General features: G+C 44.1%; 1 protein-coding gene across 3 annotated transcripts in view; it reads left to right on the forward strand.

Annotated features, from left to right (window-relative positions):
* faf1 (Fas (TNFRSF6) associated factor 1) overlaps positions 1 to 23942 on the forward strand; it is a 612606-nt gene that overhangs the window by 573422 nt on the left and 15242 nt on the right. For all 3 annotated transcript variants that reach the window (XM_072510911.1, XM_072510913.1, XM_072510912.1), the window contains one exon: positions 10754 to 10969. In XM_072510911.1, the coding sequence (XP_072367012.1) occupies positions 10754 to 10969 (216 nt within the window). The remainder of the gene's footprint in view (positions 1 to 10753; positions 10970 to 23942) is intronic.

Consider the following 23942-nt stretch of genomic DNA (forward strand, 5'->3'; position numbering starts at 1 on the left):
CAACCCTCAGTGATACCTGTAGTTTTTTAATTTTGGACTTTTGAGCAACCCTCATTATAGTCACTCCAGCATTGGTGCTGGTGTGCTTTCAGTTTGCTAGGACCTAAACTCTGGAATTTCCTTTCTTTTCCACTCCACCTGATTTTTTTTCTTTAAAATATTTTTCAAAACCTAACACCATGACCAAGCTTTTGTTCATCTGACCTAGAGTCTCCCTATGTGGATTGGTGTCATAATTTAATTTGCAGTGCTCCCATAAAGTTACATTTCATTACATTAATGATAATAAATAAATATAAGTTATTGATGATCCATTAGATATCTAAACAATGTTGCATAGCTCAGTCAATCCAGACGGTCTCTGATTCCGTGCCTGATCTCTGCCGAGTTATAATTGATCTTCACAAAGCATGTAGACAAAGCTACAATTGGCCTATGTAACAGGGCCAGAGAAAGGGCCAATTTGGATTATGAGACAATGACTTTTTAGCAGAAGAGTTATGTGCAATTAGGCGGAGTTAGATTACCATCACAAATAATTTGGATTTTACACATGAACCCTCAGTTATTGACCTCCATATGTCCATTTTGTGATGATGCATTTGGGTCACCTTTTTATTGTAGCTCAATGAATTTGTTTGTCATAAGCCAGTGTAATAGAAGATGTTTACCTGCAGAAATGGTCTTTAGAAAGCTTTCACTGTTATTAGCAATATGTCTGCTGCTTATGTTTTGATGTTTAGATCTTGCTGACTGTTAGTTGCTTCTCACACAATTGTATTCGCTTACCCACAATCTCTGTTCAATTGCTAATTTTCAGATACAGCTGTAGGTATTCTATGCAAGGATAAAGCATCTTCCTTTATTTGTTTTTCTCGTGGGCAAATTAATGTTTATTCAGCTTGGTATTTGTTCTACCTTGTATTATTAACATTATCAATCTAATTGTTTTGATGAACAAAGTTGTACTTGTTAGGCAGTCTTCTTTGTTAACTCACATGGTATTTAGAAGCCTTGGAGAAAAGTAACATTGGGAATTGACAATATGTAAAGAAGTTCAATGAGCTGCTGATATTTTTATTCCCTGATTAGACAATTGCTTTATTTTTGTCAGTTAAACGCTCTGTTCTTTAAAAACAACAGCATTGCTAATAGTGTTAAATATTTGTGGATCTGGAAGGAGAATGCAAGACTTTTTATATATACATATGCACGAACATGTGTATTTGTAAGTGAAAGGATCAAAACGAATTAAAGCTTGAAGCAAGTGGCTGCATCATAAAGTAATTAGTGGCAACAATATGGTCAGCCCAGCCGGAGGGAGGGTTGCGTGGGGAGGGTAGAGCAGAACAACAGGTGAGAGAAAGTGGAGGGACCGCAGGGGTGGGGATGTTGGTAGTGGTGAGGGCAAAGAAGGGATATAGGAGGAGTGGGAGGCATGGGAGGACAGCGGCAGAAATGGAGAGGCTAAGCAAGGCACAGTGGGCAACATGAGAGGGGGGTTAGATATAGGGAGGTAGATATAAGGGGGATGAGGAGCTGATGTGGAATGAAATTGGTGCATTTGTTTTGTTCTAGCCCTTGTGTGTGCTTAAGTAGACACAGAATGTCCAGTGGTGACGATGTGCTGAACAGTCGCAAGAAAGGTGGCCCTCCCTTGGAAACGTCAAAATAGGCCCTTTTAACCCAAAAATCAGACACCGCAACAACAAAAAAACACCCTTACCCTAATCTAACAGCCACCTGAGGAAATGCCCTCAAACCAGGCATAGAGCTGGAAAATAGTAAAAACAGCACGAGTCAGGGGAGGAAGATGCAGACCGCAGACACGCCGACGGAGCTGAGCAGGATATGGCAGATCGAGAGCGATCTCCGCAAACACTGGCCCACCCACCGATAGGGCAGTGGATGGAGCTCCAAAAACTCAGAGACTCCATCATGTCAACCATAGAAATCGCACTGGCCCCCTTCACAGAAGCATTGACACAAACGGAGTGGAGACTGGAGACCCAAGAGACGACAGTGCAGGAACTGGAGAAAGCCGACGCAGACCTGAGCGACTGTGATGCCTCGCTCGAGGCAGAAGTTGCAAAGTTTTTTTTAATGTTTTTATTCAAAGTTTTCCAATAATTTTTACAAACCACTACAAAAGAAAATATAATGCAATGAGAACAAAATAATATGCCAACAAAAACAACTTAACCCCCTAACAAATTAACAATTTAACAAACAAAACAAGGTGGGGCATTTGCCCCTTACAAATAAAATGAAATCAACCCCCCCCCCCCCCCCCCCCCCCCCGGATTGCTGCTGCTGCTGACCTCCATCTAACGTTCCGCAAGAAAGTCAAGGAACGGTTGCCACCACCTGGAGAACCCCTGCAAGGACCCTCGCAAGGCAAGCTTCATCTTCTCCAACCTGAGAAACCCCAACATGTCACTGACCCAAGCCTCTACGCTTGGGGCCTTCGCGTCCCTCCACATTAACAAGAGCCTTCTCAGGGCTACCAAGAAGGCAAAGGCCAGAACTCCGGCCTCTTTTGATTCCTGCACTCCAGGATCATCCGATACCCCAAATATCGCTATCCCCCAGCTTGGTTTTACCCGAGTGTCCAAGACCTTGGACATAGCCTTTGCAAAGCCTTTCCAAAATTCCGTAAGTGCCGGGCATGTTCAAAACATATGGGCATGGTTCGCTGGGCTCCCTGAACATCTCAGAAATTGCAAAGTTGGTGACAATCCAGAGAGTGCCCAAGAGGAAGGTGAAAGATCAGGAGAACTGGTCTCGCCACCAGAACTTAAGGATTGTCCGATTACCTGAAGGCACAGAGGTAGACCGGGCCGAAAGGTCGCTCTGGCAAATGCACAAAGTAGATGAATCCCCATGGGCGAATATCGGCAAACCCCACACATATCAGGACAAGGAGTGAATTCTAAACTGTGCGAGAAGCACATGGTCCTTTAGATGACAGGGACATACAATCCAAATCTATCAGAACATTGAGGCCGATCTGGTTAAGCGCCGGGCTGGGTTCAATGGGACCAAAGTGGCATTATTCATGAACAAGGTTTGGTTCGGAATGCTGTACCCGCCAGACTCTGGGTAAAGTGCAGCAATGAAGAACATTATTTTAACACATCAGAGGGCGCAGACAAGTTCATCCAGAAAAACGGTCTGGGAAGACAAAAGCAGCGGACGTATATGAACAATGTGACTTCGACTTCTATGCTGCGCACTTGCATGACCTGGGGGTAGGGGAGAGAAGATAAAGGTACACTGAGACGTGAAGGGAGAGGGGGGAGAGGAATAAAACGAGCAGAGGGTAGGGGGAGCTGCTCCCGGGGGGCGGGGGGAGCCACCACGCTGGCAAATATGCTGGTGCACGGAAGTAGGAGGAGTTGGGGGAGGGGGAGCGGTGCAGCTCCCGAGAGGGTGGGAGAGCTGGCAGAAAGGGGGGGACAATGACACATTTTGGGGGAGGGGCAGCGAAGGGTCAAGGGAGGGGTGGTGGGGGGAGGCAATGGGTAGGGGGAGCAGCAAGGGCAGATGGGCTCGGCGGATCGGGCTCTGGCGGGGGGTTTAGAATGCTGGTTACAACAGGTCACACATGGCAGTGGCCAGAACAAAGAAGACAACAGCGGCCATCTTGGGTGGCCACAAAGAAAGGGAAACCCTGGTGTCCACGTGGTAAGTATGACTGACCCTGCAGGAGGGGGATGTGGAGGGACAGAAGCCCCCCCACCAGAATAGTCATCTGGAACATGAAAGGACTTATCAGCCTAGTAAAAAGATCCAGAGTTTTCGCTCATCTGAAAAGCCTGAGGGCCGACATAGTCTTCCTCCAGGAGACGCACCTGGGGGAGAAGGACTGACTGAGGATAAGACCTACCATACATGCTACAGAACGAGGGCGAGGGGGGTGGCTATACTGTTTAGTAAAAGGATAGCGTTTAAAACAATGAATACGGTGACGGACCCGGAGGGACGGTATGTAATGGTTGGCAGTGTCCTGCAAGGGACATCAGTGGTGCTTGTGAAAGTGTATGCCCCAATTGGGATGACACTGACTGCATCAAAAAGACCATGGCAGAAATCCCAGACCTAAGCTCCCACCAACTCATCGATGGAGACGTCAACTGTGTACAGGACCCAAGGAAGGATAAACCCAGCCCCAAATAAGGGAAATAATTGGCTATTGCAAGGGAACTGAGCACCTTTATGGAGCAGATGGGGGGGTGGACCCATAGAGGTTCGACCACCTGAGAGAGGAGGAGGTCTTCTTCTTCCAAGTCCACAAAGTATACTCCTGCATTGACTTATTTGTGGCGGGTAATTTGGTGCTTCCAGATATGGTAGGGGCAAAATATTCTGCAACAGTAATCTCCGACCAGGCATCACACTATGTGGATGTGAGATTGGAGACAGGTCGGGCCAAGTGCTCCCCACAGAGGCTGGACACAGCCCTCCCGACTACAAGACATTCTGTGAGAAAATGTCACAAACCATCGATGGGTACGTATCCTGCAACCAGAACAGGGTTGGTCTCACACTCCACATTCTGGGAGGCACTGAAGGCAGTGATAAGGGGGGGAACTAATAGTGTTCAAGGCACTCGGGGACAGGAAGGAGAGTGCGGCTAGGCAACAGCTGGAGGTGATCGGCGACACTCCACGGCCCCGACCGTATAGCTACTGGCGGAGAGGAAAAAGTTACAAATGGAATTTGACCTGCTCGCCATCAGAAAAGCAGTGCACCAACTCCACCAGACACAGGGGACCTCGTACGAACATGGGGACCAGGCCAAACATCTGCTAGCTCACCCAGCTGCAAAAGCAGGTAGCCACCAGGGAAATAGCGCAGGTGAAGGACAGGAATGGTAAACTAGCCACAGCATCAGATAAGATCAATGAGGCCTTTGTGACCTTTTACCGGGAGCTGTACACCTCCGAGCCACCAGAGGGGGACTCCTAGATGAGGTGGTTTCTTGACGGGCTGGACTTACCAGCTGTGGGGGAGGAAAGGAGGCTGGGACTGGAAGCACCACTAGAACTGGGGGAGATCATGGAGAGCATTGACCCCATGCAGTCAGGAAAGGCACCGGCTCCAGATGGCTTCCCGGTGGACTTTATAACAATGGCCCCGCACCTGTGGGAAATGTTCAATGACTCGCTGTCGAGCGGTATCCTGCCGCCCACGCTGGCACAGGTCTCGATATCACTGATCCCTAAAATAAACAAAAGACCCGACGGAGTGTGGGTCATACAGACCCATCTCGCTTCTAAACATTGGCCCCTAAGTCCTGGTGAAGGCCTTGGCGAGGCAAATGGAAGGTCGTCCCAGAGGTGGTCGGGGAAGATCAGAGAGGTTGTGTCAAGGACAGACAACTACCTGCGAACATCAGACACCTGCTGAACGAGATGATGACCCCAACCGGGATGGAGACACCAGAAGTGATCATCTCCCGAGACGCAGAGAAGGCCTTTCACAGAGTCAGATGGAGATACAGGAACATTTTGGGTTTGGACCAGGGTTCACCTCGTGGGTGAAACTACTGTACAGCTCTCCCATGGCAAACACACGGACGAACACCACCAGCTCTGAATACTTCTGGCTACACAGAGGCACAAGGCAGGGATGCCCATTGTCCTCGCTCCTGTTTACCCTGGAAATTGAGCTGCTGGCCATCGTTCTAAGGTCAGCAAAAGGGATGGAGAGGCATTCAGAGGGGAGACAGGAAGCACAGAGCCTCACTCTATGTGGATGATTTACTTCTCTACGTCTCAAACCCCTAGCCAGCGTGGGAGGACTAATTGAACTCCTAAGGGAGTTTGGAACCTTCTCGGGTTACAAACTCAACCTGAGTGGTGGTGGGGGGAGGGAGGGAGGGAGGGGGGGGGGGGGGGGGTGCGGAGCTGGGGAACTTGCCATTCAAGCTGTTCCAAATCAAATTCCGATACCCTGACGGGGAAAGTGCAGATAATTAAGATGAACGTCTCATAGTCTCAGAATTTACAGTGCAGAAGAAAGCCATTCAGCCCATCGAATCTGCACCAGCCCTTGGAAAGAGCACCCTACCCAAGCCCACACCATCACTCTATCCCCATAACCCAGCAACCCGACCCAACACTTTTGAACACTCAGGGCAATTTAGCATGGCCAATCCACCTAACCTGCACATCTTTGGACTGTGGGAGGAAACCGGAGCGCCCGGAGGAAACCCACGCAGACACAGGGAGAACGTGCAGACTCCGCTCAGACAGTGACCCAAGCCGGGAATTGAACCTGGGACCCTGGACCTTGGAGCTGTGAAGCAACTTTGCTACCGTGCTGTCCCCGTACTGTCTGGGTTCCTCTTCCTGTTCAGATCCCTCCTGATCTTCATCCCCAAGGTCTTCTTCACCAAAGTAGACTAATTAATCCTGCCGTTTGTGTGTGTAGGAGGGGTGAAGAACCCTAGGATCCACAAGAGAAGGAAGAATATGGGGGGCCTGGCACTTCCAATCCTCTTCTGCAGCCATTGCAGAATGTGTGTGGGGATGGGTCAGAGCCTGGAGCGGAATGGGTAAAAACAGAGGCGAGTTCCTGCATGGGGACAGCCCTGCGAGCTCTGGCCACGGCTACACTCCCATTCCCCCAAGCCAATACTCAGAAAGCCCAGTGGCGGTGGCCACACTGAGAACATGGAACCAACTCAGGCACCACTTTGGACTGGTGCAATGTCCACTATGGCCCCCATCTGCAAGAACCACAGATATACTCCTGCGATGATAGACCCCTCCTTTAAAAGGTGGAGACAGGGCAAAGGAATACTGACAGTAGGGGACCTTTACATGACGGCAGGGTGGTGACACTGGGGGAACTGACGGACAAGCTCTAGCCTCCGCAAGGAGACAGCAATGTTCCCCCAGCTGCCAGGACACTCTGTACTGGACAGACTTCTGACCGCGGACGAACTGGGGGACGGTAGCTGCGCCAACTATTGGAAGAGGTACGGTCATTGCTGAACAAGATGCAGGTGACGTGGGAGGGAAAGCTGGGAATGGAGATAAGGGAAGGACTCTGGCTTGAAGTGCTGCAAAGGGAAAACTCATCCTACTCCTGCGCAGGGCTGAGTCTAACGCAGCTAAAGGTAGTGCACAGGGCGCACTTGACAAGAACTCACATGAGCGGATTCTCCCTAGAGGTGGAGGACAAAAGCAAACGGTGCCAGGGAGGCCCGGTCAACCACATGCACATGTTCTGGTCCTCTCCCAGAGTTGTCGGGTACTGGACCACCTTTTTCGAGGCCACGTACAAGGTTGTGAGGCTGGAGCCATGCCCACTAGTGGCGGTCTTCGGGATATGGGAACAGCCAGAACTCTATGGGCAGACGCCCTAACCTTTGCCTCCCTGATCGCCCGCCGAAGACTCTTGCTCAGCTGGAGATCAGGACCATCCAAGGCCGCGGACTGGGTTTCCGACTTAGCGGACTTCCTTTAGTTGGAAAGGATAAAATTCTCCATTCGGGGATCGAAGGAAGGTTTTCACCACAAGTGGAAGCAATTCACCTGCCTGTTCCGAGGCCTGTTTGTAACCAGCAGCCAATAAGGGAAGAGGGGATGGGGAGGGAGGGCCGTAATTAAAAAAGACAACAGAGGAAGATTAGAGGTGGTGGGAGGGGGGGGGGTCAGTAGCCAGGATGCAAGGCAGAGGAACCAGGGGGACGAAGGGCAAAGAAACACGTGGGTGCGATCACAATAATGGCAATAAGGTACGCCCTGATAGCACCAAACACGCCCCGGTATGGTTTAATACCGGGAGGCAACATGCATAAAGTTAATACGGCACAGTTGTGGTGACTGATCACTGGGGGCCCAAAGTGAGGGTCCCCGCATCTGTATGCACGTTATCTTTGTATACATGCCTGTTTATATTCCTATTTTTTCTTTTCTTTTTGCCTCATATACCCACTCTGTAAATATCTCTTTATTTCTGTGTAATGTTCCTTGCAATGTTATTATAAATGCAAAACCAATAATAAAAAGACTTTTTAAAAAATATGTATAAGTCTAGTAGACCCAAGTCAGAGAGCAAGATCAGCTGCTTAAACTGTTAGGTGTAATGTCTTCTCCTTTAACCAGCAATATTGTGTTGATATCGGTACAGCAAGGTAAGCCAAAATATTGGCCTTTGATGTTGAATGAAGAGATAGGGTGCACATGGTAAATCAAGAAACTTCAGTAGCCTGTCTTTGTGCTGGAGCTAGGGTACCCCAAAAGGAGAAGGTAAGATGTCAGCTTGTGCAGCTGAACCAGGATGTATCCAGCAGGGCAAGAAAATAAGGCTGGACAGTTGTCGGAGTTCTAATTGACTTGGAGCCAGAACAGAAGCCACTGCAGAAAGTGGAGGAGGAGCATGTCAGAATAAAATATGGACAAAGTGGCCAAACTGCAAGAATAGGGCCAGAAGCTGAGGCCCACAATCAGCATTTATTTTGAGGGGCAATGTAGTGTGGCCAATCCACCGAGCCTGCGCATCTTTTGTGAGACCCACGTAAATACGGGGGAAATGTGCAAACTTCACAAGGGCAGTGACCCGGGGCCGGGATCGAACCCGGATCCTCAGCACCGTGAGGCAGCAGTGCTAACTACTGTTCTATTGTGTCGCCTCGCAACCAGCAATTTGTATGTGTTTTGAATACTGCTGTGTATTTAGTTGGCTCTACTTCCATAGTCAGAATCAGGAAATTAGAGGACACTTACTCCAGGATGCTGAGAATGTGATTTTGAGTCGCTGAAAGACAATAGAAAATAACTATGTAGGACAAAATAATAACTTTACATCGTTATTATGAAGCAGGAAATGAACTTAACTCTCCCTCATAGTTATAACACCTAAACAAAATCAAGATACTGAAATATATTGCAGTCACCCATGATTGTGCAAACAGTGTAACAATTTACACAGTTAAAAATAAAAGTGTGAACATTAGAATGCATTATGAAAAACACTGACATAAAAAGTGTGACAAAGATGTAACAAGGAGCAAGTGTTGCAGAAAGGAAGTACTTGCAGAACACTTGCGCAATTTGCCAGTAATCACTGATCAAGGTAATTCATAGATAACCTTTTATGGTTCATGTCTATGTTATCGTGTAATCATTTTATTTAGTTAGTATTGAACAAATTTTGGAGTGCTTTGGGGCATGAACTATACCTTTTGCACCACTGATGAGCTATCTACTGTTGATTGTTAAAAGAAAACGGCTTATCTGATAATATCCTAGTTTGCAAGTATAAAATGGCAGAGTGATCATTCTGTGTGTGTTGTGATATTAATATGATCAAAGCTAAATACAGTTGCATCATTTTAAAATCACAATCCCCTATTTGACCCCACATATTTTGAAAAATTGAACTGATCTAAACATGATTTTAATGTCATGCTATCGCAGTCCTACAATACTTTTTATAGTACTCTACATACTCTATACTCCGATGAAGCATTAAACTGAGGCCCCAACTGCTTTCTCAGGTGGGCATGAAAGATCCCATATTATATAGAAAAAAGAGCAGGGAAGTTATTCCAAATGTTTTAGCCAAGACTTTTGTTTGTGGGACCTTCTGTAAGCAAATTGGCTGCCACATTTCCTACATTGCAGGAGTGACTATACACTTCAAAAGTACTAAGTTGGTTTCAAATCACTTTGGGATGCCATGGAAGGTCCTTGATAAATGCAAGTTTGTTCTTTGTATCATTCATCTGCTCTACATTGTACATCATCATATTTGCACTGATGACATCCAACTCCAACTCTTCACCACTTCCCTTGACCACACAACTGCCAAACCTTTGGTCTGCCTATTCCTCCAGTTGAAGATCTAGCCTGCTCCTACTCTAGCCACAATTTTAAGTGGGGCGTTAGAAGCCTAGCGTGGCCCATCCACCCTCACCTGCATTTACTGGCCCTGGTTTCCAGACTTAAAATCTGGTGACTGCCTGTAGACCCAGTCCTGATCATGCTGTCACTGGAGCTGCTGGAAATATTGGCCAGGAATTTTGGAGGTGGGACCTCTGTCCAAGAGAGGACTGGATGAGCCCCCTCTAGCCAACTAAGACTTCTAAGAGCATTAAATATCTGTGGGACTGCTGTGATCGGCATGAATGTGTTCCCCTCTGACCTTTCCAGTACTGGGATGGGAAACCCCGCCATCTGAAAAATCCTGCCCTTAGACTCTGTTGTAATGCAACTTGTTCTACCATCTAAGAAAGGCATTAATTTTTAATTGTGCAAGTAAATTAACATTAATTGCAAGAAAAACATAAATGTGATACGATACAAATAGTAGCCCAGGGTCAGAGAGAAATAGATTTATTAAAAACTTTGACGTTTTAGAAAGGATTTTTATAAACTTGCTAATTTAGTTTGTAACCTCACAGTTTGTCAGTACCTGATCTGCAAAACATACTTAATAACCAGAAATAACTGAAAACAGATTATAGCTGTCATCAGCCTTCAAGTTATGATCCTATTTTTAAAAATACGATGGCTAAAATACTTCAGACAATAGTCATAATGTATTACACTTTCCATGTACATAAATCTATTCATTAAATTGTACCATTAGTGTATATCAAGGTGTAATGTAGTAATTCCCTTAATTGAAATGGGAATGCCTTTGGCCTGGTCACTATTTTTCCTCAAAGTTGGTGGATAAAGAATAAAGTTGACCTGAGGGCTTGCTCAAGTTCTTTGTTTCTTTATTTATCCAGGCTATTCGATTGTCCCTTGAGCAATCATTACCTCCAGAACCAAGAGAGGAAAGCACTGAACTTGTCAGCAAACTACGCATCAGAACACCGCGTGGGGAATTCTTTGAACGGCGTTTCTTAGCAAGCAACAGGCTCCAAGTTGTCTTTGATTTTGTGGCTTCCAAAGGTTTCCCAAAGGATGAATACAAACTGCTGAGCACCTTCCCCAGAAGAGACGTAAGTGCTTCATATCATCTTTTCATGAACATGCTACAGTTTTTATTACATGTGCATTCAATTTGGAAAGATTAAAACAAAGATTATACTTTCAAGTAACTTGATCTGAATTCCAAATAGATTATTTTTTACAATTATTTTTCTTTTTACTTTGAAGTATATTTATATTGCACAATAATGTTGTCAGATACAAAATACTTTTATGTAGTTTCTGAATTACGAGGATAATGAGATGAAAACCAACTCTTAATAAATGTGACCAGATGGAATATGTTTAACATCTGCTGTGGAAGCTTTCAAAAGCTTAACCTCTAAATTCTTCCACCAGCATTATCTCATATGTGGTTTAAAAAACATTCCTCTGGGCATCAAGTAACATTTAGGACTGCATTGGTATTTTGCTTGTTTTTTGAAAGAAAAAAACTACCACACAGCTGTGAGGTCTTAAGCAGGCCTTAAACAAATGTAGGAAAAATGAAATAATCAAGAGAAGAACATCTTAAACATGTTACAGGACATAAATTATAAAGTGACAGATGTATTGAAGTTAATTGCAAGGCAGCAACCATGCACATGTTATATAATGGCATAAATTGCAAGAATGGTTATCCAATAGCCATTAGAATCCTCAGATTATTGATTGTTTGTATTATGACTGTATCAAATGAAAGCCCACTTATTTCACATTCTCACTCCTTGATATATCTATTTATTAATTCAGATTTTATTAACATTTTAGAATACTTTTTCTTTATACCGCATGGCCTTCACCTTGGGCTTGCGCAATTCTGACTTGAGCAAAATTACTTAAGTATTCATGGAGTCATTTACCCTTCTGCCTTTATTAATAATCTCTTTATAATATCACTGCCAGTGCAGTATTAATTTTGGAACAGGTGGAGAATGCAATTACACTGTCCAGTCTTTCTTTGCGAAGTGGCAATTACTTTAATATTATGCATGCATATTTTAAATGCATCTCTAATGCTGAATTATAGGTTTTCAGTTTGGCACATGTTTTCTTTTTGAGCCAAGCCAATAACGAGTCTGGTACTTTGACTTTTTCAAATAATAGCACTGAATAAAGAGAGGGTTTGTGCTCACGATCTAGACTTTACTCCAAGAAGAACAAAAGGCTTGCTTCAAATAATATAAAGTCTAAAATAGAGCTAATGCCAATTTTAAAGAAACGGCGTTAACTCCTGCCTCCTTTATGACAAGAATCCGGGTCACCTTTAAAAAACCCTCCACCACCCTTGAAATGCATGTTTCTATAATTGGACCCATCTATTTTATACCCAGCAGCTTCTACAGTCTACAACTGGTCTTTTTATTGAAATAGAACAAAAACAGGTGGCATAGTGGTGCAGCGGTTAGCACTGCTGCCTACGTCGCCGAAATCCCGGGTTCGATCCTGGCTCTGGGTCACTGTCCATGTGGAGTTTGCACATTCTCCCCGTGCCTGCGTGGCTTTTGCTCCCACAACCCAAAGATGTGCAGGTTAGGTGAATTGGCCACAATAAGTTGCCCCTTAATTGGAAAAAAAAATAATTGGGTACTCCAAATGTATTTTTTTTAAATGAAATATAACAAAAACAAAGTGCTCAAAATTCATAAAAGATCAGTCAACATATGAAGAGTTCCTAACTGTGCTTTGACTACTATATGTTACTGTTGCGTAGTGGAGATATTTATGGCTTGCCAAAAACACTGTTGAGAAAATATGTCACTCTAAGTGCAAGAATTTCAGTCTGTGGTGTATGGGAAAAGAGCTTGATGTCCACTTATTGTAATACTGCAAGTGATATTTACTGAATCAAAACACACCACATTTTAGTTACACACAAATAATACACATTGCAACATTACGTGTACGCACTGGAAATCTTTGTGTGCAAAGAATATTCTGATAGCAGAGCTCAAGGAGGGGGCATGGGAAATTTTGCGTTCAATTGCAACACACGTTCAATGGGTTCCTTGATCTTTTCTGCAAATCACTTTAGATGAGGGGTATAATTCCATCATTGCACCCTCTGTTGTCTTGAGCTGCTGTTCAGTGGAATCGAAGAAGCTGTGCGTAATGCAGAAATACCTTTCCAAGTCATTGTGGCTCACCATGCAGAGCCTCCTATTCCTTCAGTGCTCACTTGCTATAGCACCTTTCATCTGAACCATTATATTTTTATAGCCTATAGTTTGTCATGCATCTTTTTTGTTAGCTTGTTCATTCTTTGCAAAAAAACAATTAAAATATGATATCTTTAGTTAGATAACATGATCTATTTCTTGGGATCTACATTCAGGGCTGACTGGAGCAAAAATCTGAATGGTCAGTTCTGGTCTACTCAAAGAAATATTACATTATGTTTTTCTACTATTTGAGTTCAGAGCCAGTTACAAACCCATAATATTTTGTTATTAGCCTTTCAGCTCTAGTATACATTTAAGAAATGCACAAAAATATGCATTTGCACCAAATTTATAACTGCATTTTTGCAAGATTATTTACTTGTCCATTTTGGTGTACTTTAATCAGACCCTTCATAATGTAGGTTAGGTGCATATTATCTCTAGGGGAACCTAAAAATGCCCTGAACCACTGCTCTTTGGGCCAATTTCAAAAAAATGCCTTTGGACAACAATTGCAAAGTTGACATATGGAATAATCTTCAAATTGTGACCAAGCATTATTGATTGGATGTACCTATTAAAGAGGACTGTAAACTTTGGTGCCTACATTCCAAATGCAGACCATTAGTTAATACCAGAAGATCCACCGTTATCTTAAAGGATGTTTACCTACTCTCAGGTACTTGTTATTGTGAATAAAATTAATCTCGACATTTTGTACTTGTCTTCCAAATTTTTCTGTACATTTGCCAAATTGATAGCTATGGTTAAATTCCACTACCTGTTCAAAGCGTTTATAAAGGATATACAGCACAGAAACAGGACATCTGATCGAACCAGTTCATATAGGTGTTTATAATCCACTTGCACCTTTGTCCTTATCAATCTATCTTCATTACCCTCTACTCCCTTCTTCCTCATGTTTGTCTAACTTTGCCCTGAATGCATCCATGGTATTTTTTTCAACTACTCCCTGCAGCAGCAAGTCCCACATTCTCATCACAGGGTAAAGACGTTTCTACTGAATTTCCTATTAGTTTTCTTACTAACTATTGTATATTAATGACCTCTAGTTATGCTCTTACCCACAAGAGTAAGCATTTTCATAATTTGAAAGAACTGTTTTTATTAGGTCATCCCTCATCTGTTTTACAAAAGGAATAAAAGAGACCCAGCCAGTCATTTCTTTCCTGAATACCCGGCATTTCTGATATTAGCCTTGTAAATTTTCCCTGCACCAGCCTACACACAAAGTCCATAGACCAGTGTGACATACTTTAAGATACTCGTCTATCTAAGAACAGGAATTACTACGTGGCAGGTACAAACTACTTCAATTTGAGAAATGACAAAAACTCAAGGAGTCAGAAAAATGGACCATAGGACATTTTTCCCATGGGACAAAATAATAATACAGAGCAACCCAAAATGTAATGTAAATGTATTCAATCAGGAAAAAAAGATACAGAAAGCCTTTTACTTGGCATTGCAACAAAACAAGATTGTGTTAGAAGCAGATACAGCAAGTCATTTAACTGTAATTTAATATTGACTAATGCACATATACTTAGTGGATTTATTAATAGTCTATTTAAATTCAACCCCTATTTAAAATATATCTTAAATGATTTTATTATTAACGCCAATTAAAATTTTCAAATCTATGCATGAAATGAAATCACCCCCATTCAGTTACTTGTTGTTTATAAACAGCTGTGATGGAAAATAAATTGAGGTCTCTTCTGATTTGGTTTCAGCAGTTTGCTAATTTTGAAAAGTAGCATTTCATTTTACAACGGTTTTGACATTTTGCCACTAATGAGAGACATAGTGAATTCTGTTATTTGTTCATAAACAAGTGGTGTGTATGTTAATAACCCCTTGAAATGTCTTCTCCCACTTAAAATTCAGCTGCTTCCAAGCTTAGGGAGAAGCTTAATTTAGTCCATTATTGTTTAATGAAGGATTGATCATGCTGATAAGAACAATGCACTACAGTTGTTTAATGCTGTTTTGAATTTTATTTTAGTTCAAAAATCAAACAGTTTATATTGGCTTGTTGCTTTAACAATTTACATTATAACACTTAATTTTATGTTTCATAAGTATTTACACCTGATTACCAGAACATTAATTTTGCATATAGTGGTGTTACTGTTAACTTTTGTATTTAATATCATTTACACCACCTTTACTCACTAAATTAACTAATGGTTTAAATATTGAGATTATTAAATACATGGTAGATGTGAAATAACTGCTCTCATTGCTTTTTCCAACACTTGGTACTTTTAAATTAGTAGCTGCTTCTTACTAGATCAGGCTATATTATCTTCCAGAATGTGCAGTCCTACACAAGCTTGTGTAACCTATTAATACAAAAAGGGAGTGGTAATAAGAATGGAAGCAGTTGTTTCATATTATAGTCTTGCTGTTTTTAAGTCAGGGTAAGTATGAATTTGCAAGGGTGGTGCAGTGGTTAGCACTGCTGCCTCACTGCTCCAAGGACCCAGGTTCGATCCCGGCTCTGGGTCACTGTCTGTGTGGAGTTTGCATATTCTCCCCGTATTTGCGTGGGTTTCACCCCAACAACCCAAAGATTTGCAGGGTAGGTGGATTGGCCACGCTAAATTGCCCTTTAATTGGGTACTCTAAATTTATTTTTTAAAGTATGAATTTGCTGAAATTATTAGGTATGGGAACTAGAAATATCCAGCGGAATGCCTGCTAAGTGATCCAGAACATAAATCAGATGCTTATCTAGAATATAAATGTAGTTTCTATTGCTGGTCAAGCAGCAACTCAAAATGAGGACTTTTTTTTAGCAGGGGCAATGTATATATTATATCCTCTATACAAAGTCTTGTGGGTGAGGAAGAGATTTATTGAATTTGAATTTTGACCCTTGATAAAATTGATGTACTTTCCAAGCCTTAGCGCTAGTAAATCACATTGACTTCTGTTTGTTACTTTTGTGGTGATACAATCTGGAAATTGAGCCCAGTAAGTACTTGTGATAATTGAAATAACTTAAACATTTGCCCCAACTTAAAACAACTTTCTGTTTATGAATGTAGTAGGAAATGCAGATAACCTGAGAAATGCTTGGTTTAAAATAAACCACTCCATTGGAGAGCAGTAATTAATTGGGTTTTACAGTTTATCATATCTCAGATTGTCATCAGAATTAACTCAATTTGAAAGACTAAATTATACAGATTTCACAGAAGTTGATAGCCCCACCATAGTAGAATAATAGTATAACATGTTTCTATTGATAGTTGCTATTGTGAGGCTAGTATATGGGAATGTATAATGGAATATATAATTTATGATGGAGATTGGAGTATCACTTCAACTCTGGTCCAATTATCTCTGGCCAAAATTCCATTTCACCTTAAGACACCATTTGACTGTCTATGAAAGATAACATAATATTACGTATATATGTGTATGCGCAAAGATTTATTGCTTTATAGGTTTAGAAGACTTGAGCAATGCCTGTTTTTAAAATTGACAGGCTACTCCTTCCAGGATCGCAATGTCAGATCAAACAGCTAAGAGAGAAAAATTATGGATTGCAATATGTAATATAATTTACATTTATAAAACTGCTTTAAACTTTTAAATAAAGGATGAAACAATATCACAATGCAATATATAGGCAGAGATCTTCCAGTTTCCGGATCGTCGAGTCTGGCTGTACAACCCAATACCACCATGGAAATTGCTGGGGAGGTTAAAACTTCCGACAGGAAATTTCTCTGCTCTCCGGTAATCTCTCCAAATGTCCCTGAATCGGGCAGCATGGTGGCATAGTGGTTAGCACTGCTGCCTCACGGCGCCGAGGTCCCAGGTTCGATCCTGGTTCTGGGTCACTGTCCGTGTGGAGTTTACACATTCTCCCTGTGTTTGCGTGGGTTTCACCCCCACAATCCAAAGATGTGCACGGTCGGTGGATTGACCATGCTAATTTGAATGAAATGAATGAAAATGAATGATGAATGAAAATCGCTTATTGTCACGAGTAGGCTTCAATTAAGTTACTGTGAAAAGCCCCTAGTCGCCGCATTCCGGCGCCTGTTCGGGGAGGCTGGTACAGGAATTGAACCGTGCTGCTGGCCTGCCTTGGTCTGCTTTAAAAGCCAGCGATTTAGCCCAGTGAGCTAAACCAACCCCAGCCCCTAATTTCCCCTTGATTGGAAAAAATGAATTGGGTACTCAAATATTTTTTTTTTAAATGTCTCCAAATCTGAGCCGGAACCAGAGACTTCAGAAAGTTCTGTGGTACTTACCTGAATGATTACCCAGAACAATCTTAGTCTAACTCCTGGGTTGACATCTCGATTACTCCTGACAATGCCCCTGACCACCCAACCAAGCCTCACCAACCAGATCTGACTATCCACTACCACCTGACTAACCACTGACCTGACTATCCCTCCTGACCCAACTCAACAAGCTCTGAAACAAGCACATGCTACCTACCCACGTGCCAGCCTCTCATCTGCCACCTCACTCACTTGCCACCCTACCCACTTACATCACTCCCCTTCCTTCCCTACCCATTCATTCACATTCAGACTGGACATTTAAACTTAACATATGGCGAGTCATCCAGGACAACTCCTCCAGTATCCCGGCTTCCGGAGATGGGGATGTGCTGAGAAGTCGCACATCAGGTGGCTCCCCTCCCACAAACCTGGAAATAGGCTCTTTTCACCCGAAATGACCCGCTAATACAAAGGATAAAACATTCCCATACTTCAACCAACAGCAATACGAAGGAAAAATACCAAACAACAGCCACTCCAGCGGCCGCGTGGAAACTGGAGTTGAAAAAGCCAGGAGAAGCAACCGGTCGAGCCGGCCGACGCACAAGGCGGCTAAGCTCGGGCCTCGGCAGAGCGAGAAGGACCGACCCGCCAGCCGCACGAGAAGCCCCCGCACACTAGAGGATGGCTGGAGGATGTATCTCTCAAGGGAACTGAGAGAACAAAAGAAGAGACAAAAACCAACATTCAAGCTGTGGTCAGGGGTGCGTTGCGGAAGCTCTGGCGACCATGCAGGTGGCCCTAGGCAAGGTGGAGAGGCACTGGAAGCTCAGGAAAACACCATTAAAGAGCCGGAGAAAGCCGCATCAGACCAGGATAACCGGATCGTTGCCCTAGACAGAAAAGTGGCCAGGCTGGTCACGACACAGGGGAGCCTGAAGGGGAAAATCTACCACCAGGAAAACCGATCAAGGCATCAAAACCTACGGATTGTGGACCTGCCGGAGGGGATCAAAGGTGGGAACCAACGGACTATGTGGGCCCAAATGCTGGGCAATTTGGTGGGAAAGGATAGCTTTCCCAACCCACCAAAAATAGACCAAGCCCACCGGTCACATCGCCAAAAGTCCATAGCCGAGGAACAGTCGAGGGCGATAATTGCCAAAATGCACCGGTACCAAGACCGGGAACAAATGCTGCGAGGCAAACAAAGAATTGTAACTGGGAAGGTTACAGGATTTGGATCTACAGGATATTGGGGCTGACCTAGCCAAGGGCAGGACAGAATCCAACAGGGCGAAGGCGTAAAGTTTGGGATGCTGTACCTAGCCACAGTCTGGGTCACATTCTAAGGCAGATGCGGACAAGTTTGTCCTGGAAAACAAACTCGAGAAGCGGCAGCAGGGACTGCAATGAAGAGTTCATTGGAAGAGATTTTTACTTTCTGATTTACTAACTGATGAACACCTTGCGCGGGACTGCATTGCCTTGGTCTGGGGACGAGGGAAGAAAGAGACGAAGGAAAGGTTGAAGGCAGCAGAGCACAGGACAGGATAAGGGGAACGCAGGTAGGGAGCTCAGAGAACGGGCAACAGCGGGGTTCACTGCCTGGGTGAAACTCCTGTACAACGCCCCCACAGCGAGCATACGGACAAATACCACCAGCTGCACAGGAGCACCAGGCAGGGATTCCCGCTGCTGTTCGCCCTAGCGATAGAACCACTGGCGATCGTGCTTAAAGTGGCAAAGAATCGGAAGGGGATCTGGAGAGGAGACAGAGAGCACAGAGTCTCATTCTATGTGGATGACCTGCATGTCTACGTCTCGGACCCGCAAAGCAGCATGGAAGGAATGAGTCTTGAAAGAGTCTGGAGCCTTCTCGGGCTATAAACTCAACTTGAGCAAAAGCAAGGTCTTCCCGCTGAACCCGCAAGGGGGAGGGGCGGAGCTGGAGGGAATGCCATTTAAACAGGCCTGTGGTATTATAGGTATTACGGTACCTGAGAGGCTAAAGTACCATTGGTAGAACCTGTATGCTTGCTATTGGCTAGAGTGTATAATAGCTCTGCCCTGGGAGGCGGAGTATAAGAACCCGTGCCGTCCCAGCAGCCCTCATTCTGTACCTGAGCTGCTGGGGGAAACATATAGCTTATTAAAGCCTTCAGTTGGACTACAACCTCGTTTTAGTGGTCATTGATCGTGTATCAAGGCCCAACACACATTCCGTTACCTGGGGATCCAAATTGGACAAGGATGCACAAATGGAACCTGACCAGCCGAATGGAGGAAGTTAAAATAAGGGGGGGGAGGAGAACACAAGGATCCCAAAACGGGTACTGAAGAGAACGAGAACCATGGGGGGCCCAGCCCTCCCAAACCTGCAATATTACCATTGAGCGGCAACAACGGAGAGGGTAAAGGGGTGGATAAAAGAGCCAGAAGCGGAGTGGGTGCTTATGGAGGAGGGCCCCTCCCTCCAGGTACTAGCCGCCGCGGCACTTCCATCTCCACCGAATAAATACTCAACCAGCCCAATATTGGTAGCAACACTCCGGTCGTGGAACCTGCTGCAAGAGCACTTCGGGCTAACCAAAATGGCCGACAAGGCCCCAGCTGCAACAACCACAGGTTCACGCCCGTGACAATGGACACTACCATCAAAAGATGGAAACAGGAAGGGGGGACGCTGACAGGAACTTCTATACTGACAACAGATTGACAACACTCGAGGAACTAACAGAGAAGTTCCAGCTGAATGGAGAACGAACTAAGATACATGCAGGTCAAAAACTTCTTACTAGGTAAACGAGGACATACGCGACCACCGCAACAATCATTGTTAGAGAACCTCATGGATGTGGACATCCCAGGGAAGGGTAATTGAGGAGACATATATGGGTGACTACTAGGGAGGGCTAACACAGAACTGGACAAGCCAAGAGAAAAGTGGGAGGAGAACTTGGAGTTTGAAATAGGGTGGGGACACTGGAACGAAGCACTGCACACGGTCAACTCCTACTCCACATGCGCAAGGGTAAGCCTAATGCAGCTGAAAATGGTACACAGAGCCCACTTAACCAGAACCTGAATGAGCAAGTTCATCTCACAGGCGGAGGACAAATGCAAATGGTGCCAAGGAGGCCCAGCCAACCACACCCGCATGTTCTGGTCTTGCCCTAGACTTGTTGGGTTTTAGGCAGCCTTCTTTGAGGCAATGTTCAAGATGGTGGGGTTGAGGGTGGAGTCTTTCCCCAAAGTGGCAGTCTTCAGGGTATCAGAACAGGCAGATCTTTTCCTGGGGAGGGGGGGCCGACCCCCTTGCCTTTGCCTCCCTCGTCGCCCGCCGGAGAATCCTGCCGATCAGTAGCACCACCCATAGCTGCAGACTTGCTGCCTGACCTACCAGAATTTCTCCAGAAGGAAAACATTTAATTTGCCATCCGGGATTGGAAGAGGGCTTCCACAAAACATGGGAGCCATTCACCCTGTTGTTCCAAGATCTGTTTGTAGCCAACAGCCAATAAGCCAAAGGAAGGGAGAGGGTAGCCACGGTATAATAAGGAGAGAGATGGGAGGAGTCGAATAAAGAGGCAAGGAGCCCAACCAAGCCCAGCAAAAGCAAAATACGCGGCACCACGCCAATCCAACTGGAGCAGGACACAAGAGCAGACGAGGGAAGAAGGCACGCCAGACAGCCAGAATGGAGTGTGGGGTCAGGAAGAAAAGGGGGAGAGGGGATCAGGGGGCCCAACCAGAGCCAAACGCCTACTGGAAAATGAAAATCAAGAAGCTGTAAGCATTGTAAATAACGAAAAATAACCGACGTAAATAACTGAAGATGACCGATGTATATATATTTCTTTTGCACGGTAGCACAGTGGTTAGCACTGTTGTTTCACAGCGCCAGCGTCCTGAGTTCGATTCTCACTTGGGTCACTGTCTGTGCGGAGTCTGCATGTTCTCCCTGTGTCTTTCCTCCAGGTGCTCCGGTTTCCTCCCACAAGTCCCGAAAGACGTGCTGTTAGGTGAATTGGACATTCTGAATTCTCCCTCCGTGTACCCGAACAGGCGCCGGAATGTGGCGACTGCGAGATTTCCACAGTAACTTCATTGCAGTGTTAATTTAAGCCTACTTGTGACAATAATCAAGGTTATTTTTTTTATTTTGTTTTCAATGTATGTCCACAATTATCTTCTGTATATTACAAAAATCCTCAATAAAAGTTCTTTTCAAACTTACCATATGGCAGTTAGTGTTCTAAAAAGGGGCATGCCCTGGCTTTCTCCCAATGCTACAACACTGGAATTGAACTTTCGATGGACTCTGCATTTCTGGGGAAGCCAGAAATACAGAACAGTGTCTAGACGTGGAACAGTTCGAACATAGGTGCAATCCAACTCTGATTGCTGGTTTTCAGAAGATCTGGGCCATAATGTTTTATGCTGTTTATCAAAACACGGTAGCATTGTGGATAGCACAATTGCTTCACAGCTCCAGCGTCCCAGGTTCGATTCCGGCTTGGGTCACTGTCTGTGCGGAGTCTGCACATCCTCCCCGTGTGTGCGTGGGTTTCCTCCGGGTGCTCCGGTTTCCTCCCACAGTCCAAAGATATGCAGGTTAGGTAGATTGGCCATGATAAATTGCCCTTAGTGTCCAAAATTGCCCTTAGTGTTGGGTGGGGTTGCTGGGTTATGGGGATAGGGTAGAGGTGTTGACCTTGGGTAGGGTGCTCTTTCCAAGAGCCGGTGAAGACTCGATGGGCCGAATGGCCTCCTTCTGCACTGTAAATTCTATGATAAAAACTGAGGCCCAGATTATAGAATCATAGAATTCACATTGCAGAAGGAGACCATTTGGCCCATCGAGTCTGCACTGGCCCTTGGAAAGAGCACCCTACCTAAGCCCATGGCTCCACCCTATAGTAACCCCACCTAATCTTTTGCGCACTAAAGGGCAATTTAGCATATCTTTGGACTGTGGAAGGAAACCGGAACACCCGGAGGAAATCCACGCAGACACGGGGAGAAGGTGCAAACTCCAAACAGAGTCACCGGATGCCGGAATTGAACCTGGGACCCTGAAGCTGTGAGGCAGCAGTGCTAACCACTATGCCACCATGCTGCCCTGATGAGTTTGGGTCAAATTGAGAAACTTTATTATGTTTATTAAAGAGTGGCAGAAGATAAACTAATGTTTGAGTGATCCTAATAAAAGTGTGAAGAAAATGCCTCATCTGTGTGTGTCACTCTGGTGTTGTTCTATCTCTTAATTTGTCAATGTGCATTTTTATTTTCTCCTGTCGCGCTGCATCTAAATGCACTGTTCAAGTTGTTTTTCATCTCCATTTTTGAGGAAATATATAGATGCACATTATACCCTTCGTGAAACAAGTAAATTAAATCACCATAGAAGGTTGGTATTAAAAAAGTAGAATAAACTGACAAAAGAATATTATAAAGACCTATGAAAAAGTAAGAGAACAGAAAGTTTATTTACAATAGGCCAGTATGGTGTGTTAATTAAGTTCACAGACAAGCCAAATGAACAGAAATGCCTTGGAGCGAAGCAAAACAACAGCTTTGTTTGTTGACAGATGTTCGAGTGTTATTGTCTGTTAATTGGATAATGGTGTAAACATTTGCAAACTCTGCTGTCCTTGGGGAATTCACTGTTTGAAGGGCAACAAGAGGCACGATCCCTGTGTATAGTCCATATGCATGTGTTCCCCTCATGCAGCCTTGCAGGTAAATAAATTAAGTTTACAATTTCAGGCCATTATTAGCATTTTAACCGGTAGCATGGAGTTGAAAATTTCAACAAAGATTTATCTGTTAAAATAGATCCGCGTATTGATCTTGAATACAGCCTAATTTGTATGGTTACAGTTGAGTGAACAGTGTTCATTAGAACATATTTGTATTCTCAGTCATTGTTACCAGAGTTGTACGGTGTGGTTGCATCTGGCTCCTGCCATCCTTGCTCAACTCCCCAGATTAGAGTTACCTGTAGGGATTTGAAAAGAAGTGCTGTCGAATTAGATGCAAGCCTGCAAAACAAAGCTGATCTGAGTTAGAGCTAGAAAATACCTCTTTCTGGTACACACGTTTGTGCTGAGATTTATAAATAATCCCAGTGTAATATCATTACAATACTCTAGCACAATTGATTGCAGCAAATGGATTCTCCGAAGTGAGGAAACATAAACAAGTGATCCTCCACACTTTTATCACAATAAATAAAGCTTATGAAATTTTGAAATATATAATGGATACAGTCTGATCTTCATTTTAATATAACTTATTTATTAATTGAAATCAAAAATGTCTCCCACATAAATACTTTTTAAATTAATTGCTCTGTTTGTCCTCTGAACAGTTTTTGGATTAATTTGAAGTAAAATTTCTACCTGACCAGTTACATTTTTCACTGCATCTGAATTCCATTCCCAACCTAGATTAATTGTTGTACGGAAATGTACTTCCTCCACCTAAGTGCAATATATCAGCAAGTGGAAAGAACAGTTTGTGAATATGGTTAGCTAAAGGTTAGATGATTTGGACATTCTGAA

The sequence above is a fragment of the Scyliorhinus torazame genome, chromosome 7 (assembly GCF_047496885.1).
Source record: "Scyliorhinus torazame isolate Kashiwa2021f chromosome 7, sScyTor2.1, whole genome shotgun sequence".
Classification (NCBI taxonomy): Eukaryota; Metazoa; Chordata; class Chondrichthyes; order Carcharhiniformes; family Scyliorhinidae; genus Scyliorhinus; species Scyliorhinus torazame.